This window comes from Diadema antillarum, unplaced genomic scaffold (assembly GCF_040938485.1).
Source record: "Diadema antillarum isolate AM-2024a unplaced genomic scaffold, OU_Dant_1.0 seq00000654_RagTag, whole genome shotgun sequence".
Lineage (NCBI taxonomy): Eukaryota > Metazoa > Echinodermata > Echinoidea > Diadematoida > Diadematidae > Diadema > Diadema antillarum.
The window spans coordinates 363,161-369,850 of NW_027271567.1; the positions used below are offsets into that span (position 1 = coordinate 363,161).

Consider the following 6,690-nt stretch of genomic DNA (forward strand, 5'->3'; position numbering starts at 1 on the left):
TGTCAGGTCAGTGGTTGGCTGTTGAATGTTGGCTACAAAATGACAAGCAAGATATACTTTTGAGTCAAAACTAACTAGTTGAAGGGTATGAAAAGTAAGCAAGAGTCTCCATGACCCAGATTACTCAAATACTTGTATCTCAGAGAGCGTTATACGATTAAATTTGCCCATGTAAAACATTTGTAAAGCAAATGTTTGTGTTCATTCATATCAGACAGATCTGTTGCAGCATGTAATATGTCTATTTGTATATAGGCAACTCCTGTTATAATGAGGTCCTTAGGACCAGCAGTTTCTTTCGTGATGTCAAAATGTTGCTGTAGCCAAACAATATAGTATGTATAGAGATATAGTTGATAATTTCTGGACCTGTATTTTTATGTTGTTATCACAATAATCTTGTTATAATCATGAAATGAAGAATAAGGGAACTTGTTATCATATTGATTCTACAAGCCAGAGTCTGTGAGACACTGATGTGATCACTAGGGCAGACTTATTATTTTCTTTTTCTCTTTTTCTTTTTTTGAAAGTTACGGCTGAATTTGAAATCATTTGTGATATTCCTGAATAATTGTGATCAAATGGTTTAACATGGGAACAGTACCTGTGGGTAATACCACCACTTACCGTCTGTCACTGTTGTGGTCATCCCACCTCAGGACATGCCCTTCACCTGCGAGGGCATCTCACCGGACATCATCATCAACCCCCACGCCATTCCCTCCCGGATGACCATCGGTCACTTGATCGAGTGCCTGCAGGGCAAGGTGTCCTCCAACAAGGGAGAGATAGGCGATGCCACGCCCTTCAACGATTCAGTCAACGTGCAGAAGGTTTCAAACCTCCTCCATGAGTACGGCTACCACCAGAGAGGCAATGAGGTGAGAATCTTCCCCAGCAGGTGAACAGAGGGTGCGTTCGAGCGCTCTCCAAAAGCAAATGTATCGTACCGTACCCGTGCCAGAGGAGTGCTCGAACGCTCCTAAAGTGTACCTCACCATACTGAATTGAGCCAAGAGTGGACCACTTTCCGATGTGCTCCATAAGGGTACCATAAGGGTCCATAAGGGCGTATCATGCACGTATGTCACAATTCAAAGAGTTCATTTTCATTCTTGGGACATCTGTAAGTAGTTTAAGTGCGCCGGGCAAATGACCCTGTTGCTACAAAATGTGTGACTCGCTCTAAAAATAATTCATGATGTACACTTTCTCAACAGAGCACTCAAATGCTCCAAATCTGGCACAGTTCAGTGCGGAACGCTCTGGTTCAGTTCGCTTTGGTTCGCTTTAGAGCACTCGAATGCACCCAGAGAGAATATGTGTGTGCTGATGAAGGTTTCCCTGGTACAGGATCGCCCCAGATTAAAGGGAACTGATCGGCAGATATTAAGGTTCTTTGATTGAATTGAACTTCATTCACTGCCTGCTGCAGTACACTAGAAAACCGTGAGCATTGGGCTGCTAGAATAGAATTGCTCATTAGCAAATATGCACACCAAAGGATTTCCTCAACTACTTGACATGGGCTAATAAAATCATCGATATCTCCACAACCGAGTACTTTTATGAGTTGTGCCATGTATGAAAATAAAGTAGAAGAGGAAGGGAATAACGTCATGCCATTTTCAGAAAATTGTCCTTCCCCGATTTTCGGATCCTTTTGTTGTAGCGGGTCACATACACTGACTTTCTGGTCTCTCTGCCCTCTTCCCTGCCTTCAGGTCCTGTTCTGCGGTTTCACAGGCAGAAAGATCAGCACCCAGATTTTCCTTGGTCCCACCTACTACCAACGGCTGAAGCACATGGTGGACGACAAGATCCACTCTAGGGCCAGGGGCCCTGTGCAGATTCTCAACCGACAACCTATGGAGGGCAGATCAAGGTGAGGAGAACAACACTCTTAAAACAAATCCACTGAAATAATGATGGTAGAGATGTACATTTATAATGTACTGTTTCTGAGTGAAGAAATATTTCCTCTGGGGAAGATATCCCTGCAATCATTTCTGTGCAATATAATTTAGGAGGCACATTGTGTACAATTGTATATCTTCGTAAGAGTCTTTTATGGGTCAGAAGTGTTGTGATGTAATGCGCAAGTTTGTGATTAGTACTGATATGTAGTGAGAGCAAGAAATCAACAGGACTGAGTACAATGCACTTATTTTGTGTGAGGGTGGTGGTGTGTATGCAAGAGCCTGTGTGAAAGAGTGAGGGAAAGTGACAGAGAGCGAAAGGGTGTGTAGGAGAGATAGTGAAAGACAGAGAATGAATCCCGAACCCCTGTTACCTGACTATCGAACCCCTGTTACCTGACCATGTGTTTTTGTTATGAATTGAGGTATAAAGGAACAGTTCAATTCTTGCCCTTTCGGTACATCCTGTGAGATGATATCTCATTTTATTCATTTGGGTGTACTTTATACTCTTTTTTTTTTAAATGTGAATACTTGTGTAGTCATTGTTGTCTCTTTTACCATGTAATTCTTTGTGCAGTTTAGTCTTATAAGACTGCGAGATATGAATATCTCAAGAAAATACCACTTATCTATGAAAGCCGCACATATATGTGACCGTGCATCACAAAACCAACAAAAAGTTGATGGACTTAATTTTACGTGAGGACTCAAAAAGAGGTGAAACAGGTCAACCACGTCAATTTTTAGTTTTCCATTTTTTCTGAAAGAGTTTTTCTTCTTCTACCTTATTCTCGAGTTTGGAATCATAAAATGAATGGGAAAGTGGGTTTTTAGCAGTTTTTCTACAACTCCTTTTTTGGTAAAGAGTTGTGTGATCATGTACATGTGTCTTTGAGGTCCCTTTTATCTCATGAAAATCTTTTGCACACTCTCCACTTTCAACTCAGATATCTTTTAAAAGGATAATGCTACTGTTTTGATAGTTGACATTAATCATGGACAAATTGTGATAGTAGATCATGCCTAATTTCAGCTTAATCTGATAATTTCTTCATTGTTGCTACGATGGTTAAAATCCTTTTTTTTAGTCCCTTTCATCGCACAGGTAGCACCGCTTAATACTAAAGATTAAAGGGATGGTATAGTATTGGAAGAGATGAGAATTGGGCTTTTAACTTTTTGTGAGATACCTAAAAAACACTTATGAAATAGTACAGAGCATACCATTCTGAGAGGAATTCGAAGTTTATTTGATGACAATTGGTTTTTGAATTGGCGAGACATCCATGAAAAACAAAGTGTTTGTAATAAAAGGTGGGTCCCACCTTTTATTAGGATTGCTCTTTTTTTGTGTGGATATTTCAGCCATTTCAAAAACAATTTTCATCAAATGAACATTTAATTCCTCTGGGAACTACATGTTTTTTCATATTTTGCAAGAAGTTTCTCATTATTTTACCAAAAATGTTAGAAACTTGAAGTTTGGTCTCAACCAAAACTATACGACCCCATTAAGCGCTTGAATAGAACCTGTACTTCGGAACCTGTTTTCTCAGTTCACACTTTTCCAGAGTGTGTGCTTTCTTTCCAATATTTAGATAGGTTAGGAGAGTCTATTTGAATTGAGTTATACATCATTTTAAGGCTTAGAGTCTGCTCTTTCAGAATCGCCCATAACTAAATATCCGTGTCTGGCGACTTTTTGTTGGTTTTGTGGTGCAGGGTTACATATGTGTGTGTGTGTATGAGAGTGTGTGATTGTTTGTGTGGGTGCAACCCAAGTAGTGTGTCCAGAATTAATACAGATGATTTCCATTATAATGTAGTCATCAGGACCAGCACCACTTTTTTTTTATTATATGGAAATTTTGTTATAGCTAGAAAATAAAGATATATAAATGATTTTGGGACCTGAACTCTTACTGTGTCGTAACAAGATTTGGGTTTTAACCATGTTTTTCAAAACGGAGTCACTGTACAAATATTTTCTGTCTACATATGCTGTGCTGAGTGAATTTTCAGCGCCTTATGCCAGCCACCAGTGATGCTTTAATACACACATCAGTTTGTCAACATGTTGTAGTTAATATCAGTCCTCTGCAATATGTTTGGTAAGATCACAGCAAACTCTGCACTGTACACATACACCCTCGCATAATGCTACTTTAGTGCTTTATTCTGGTCAAAGTGTAATCGATTGTGAATCATTTAAATATCAGCTCAGTTTGAATCTCATGTGTTTTTTTGTGAGAAGATGCTGAGGTGTACAAGGTTGGAGTATTTAGGGAAAAATTAAAATGCAGAAAAAGGAAAAATTAGAATGCAGAACATTTTCTTTTCTTAGCACTTAATGTATTTGTGTCAGTTGAAATATGGCATTATGCTACTAAGTCTTCTCACCAGCTGCATTAAAAAGTAGCTTAAACAATTTTGAAAAGTGTAGAGAGTGTTGATGTCCTAACCTTTGAAGTGGAGCATCCTCAGGTTTCAAAAAACTTCTGCTTTTCCTTTATTCAAGGCATCCTATTAACTGTCACCCCAATGTCAAAGGAAACTTGCACTGGGCTTTAGCAAAATAGTTTGTTCTATGAATACCAGAATTATTGGCAATGTAGAAACAGGAATAAGCTTGACCTCTTCTCTCACTCTTTTGATAAAAGGGATGGAGGTCTACGTTTTGGTGAGATGGAGCGTGACTGCCAAATCTCCCATGGTGCTGCCCAATTCCTGCGGGAGCGTCTCTTTGAGGTGTCAGACCCATATAGGGTCCACGTCTGCAACTTCTGCGGACTCATTGCCATTGCCAATTTGAGGAACAACACCTTTGAGTGCAGAGGATGCAAGAACAAGACGCAGGTATGGAGAGATTTCTTTGAACATTTTGTAGAGTTTTCAGAAAAAAACAAGCAAATATATAAAAACTGAAATGGCATACTGTGATTCACACCGCAGATGTGTGATGAGTCAGCTGTCTTTAACATGTTTTTGAATATATTAATTGAAGAATTTTCCTCATTCCTTTTCAGGCAGAATTGCAGAGCATAAAGCATGTTTTAGCTCTTCGTTCCTTATCAGCCATGTCTACACGATAACCATGAACGATAAATTATCGACTGTGCCAATATCCTTTACGATAAGCTTTTGGCAGCATGGTAGACTCTGTGACCTATATTTTCTGTTTACTCAAGATATAGTTTGTCTGCTGTGCCAATGAAAAACTTCCTCCTAGAATGATACAAGTGATACATCATAACTTTTGGAGATTTGTTTTTATTCCATGACTCAGTTTGTGGTTTGTTCAAAATAGGACTCATAAATACTTTCTAGACAGAGCAGGGTAAATTTGCTTTTGCTGCAACCATTAATAATCACATGTCTGACTTCACAGCAAAGTGAAAAGTTGTGAATTGCACTTTTTTCACATTCCTACAGGTGTCTCAGGTCAGAATGCCATATGCCTGCAAGCTGCTGTTCCAGGAACTGATGTCGATGTGCATCGCCCCACGAATGATGGTCCTTCCAGCTTAAATCCTCTCAGAAGCAGCAAATTGATAAGGAAAATAAGCAAATTTAATATGAAACCCTGTATTTTTCACCTTCGCCAACATTTCTTTAGATATTTCACATGTGGATTTGTCCTGTGACTGATCCTAAGGTGCCTCACTTTCCAGGAAAAGTGGGTAGTGCTTACGTGAGATTGGCAATAGTGGGTAAAGTTTTGGTTCTTTTTCCCTCCAGAACCAATCCTCTTTGCAGAACCAATCTTCTGTGCAGGGTCAAGAGGACAGAGCTGCCGGGTCTTTCTGACTCTGTGGTTGGCTTTCTCAAAATGCAGACATCTTTTCATGTCTCCGTCAAGAGAATATGAATCCCTCCCATGACTTGGGCTCTATTGTTTTTGCCTATTGAGCTGCTTGTAACATGCAAGCATCTCCCTGATTGCTCTGTGGAATGTTCCAGAGTGTCATGAGTGAATTTTGGCAGCCCTTAATCAAGATTTTGGAGCCATAGTTGGACTTGTTAAATCTTGAAAGTGTTGCCATAAAGACAGGTACATTCAAAGACTCTGGGTTCCAGTACTAATTTGACAGGAGAGTTGCTGAATGCACTTTGCCATGCCGTGTGGCAATTGAATGGCTCCCTTGATGTGGCATGGAAATAAATTGAAAGGGAAGTTGATAATAGATTATAGAAAATAAGAAAGAATGAAACAACCTGTGTTAATTTAGATTTGTGGTACACTGAATGGGAGAGCCCCACCCCCCTCCCCACCCAGCAGTAGTAGGGACTTGAAATTACCGACAGTAGTTGTGGAAATTTGCTGCATTAAATATTTCTGTTGTTCTGACTCTGAATTCATGACAATATCCTTGATGAGATTACTTGTGTATTGTACACATCATTAAACCCAGGATCAAAAGATTGATTTACTAATGATTATCAGAGAAATGGAACATTTTTAAGGTATCGAGAAGGAAAAAAAACGAAGCAAAATAAAAACAAAATAATGGAAGTGAAGAGAAGGGAATGATTGTGGTTTGGATTTATGAGGGTGCTTTCATAGTTCGAGATTCATCAAAGGAATGAGAAAGACAAACTGCATAATGGGATACAACAGGATTGTGGGCAACAGACTCATCAAAGGTTTCCCTCCAACATGAAATGAGTTCTATGTCTGTGGTTATTATCATTACTGTAAAACATGATATATTCGCGGCATGAATTTTTCGCGATTTGGAGCCGACGGCCTTTTTTGCGGCATGAA

General features: G+C 39.4%; 1 protein-coding gene across 1 annotated transcript in view; it reads left to right on the forward strand.

The window, feature by feature from the left end:
* The window catches only part of LOC139736571 (DNA-directed RNA polymerase II subunit RPB2), a 29,095-nt gene extending 22,701 nt beyond the window's left edge, over positions 1-6,394 (forward strand). Inside the window, exons 20-23 of the mRNA XM_071647319.1 lie at positions 663-884; positions 1,728-1,888; positions 4,586-4,781; positions 5,358-6,394. Of these exons, the coding sequence (XP_071503420.1) occupies positions 663-884; positions 1,728-1,888; positions 4,586-4,781; positions 5,358-5,453 (675 nt within the window). The 3' untranslated portion in view covers positions 5,454-6,394. The remainder of the gene's footprint in view (positions 1-662; positions 885-1,727; positions 1,889-4,585; positions 4,782-5,357) is intronic.
* Positions 6,395-6,690: the final 296 nt, after the last annotated feature.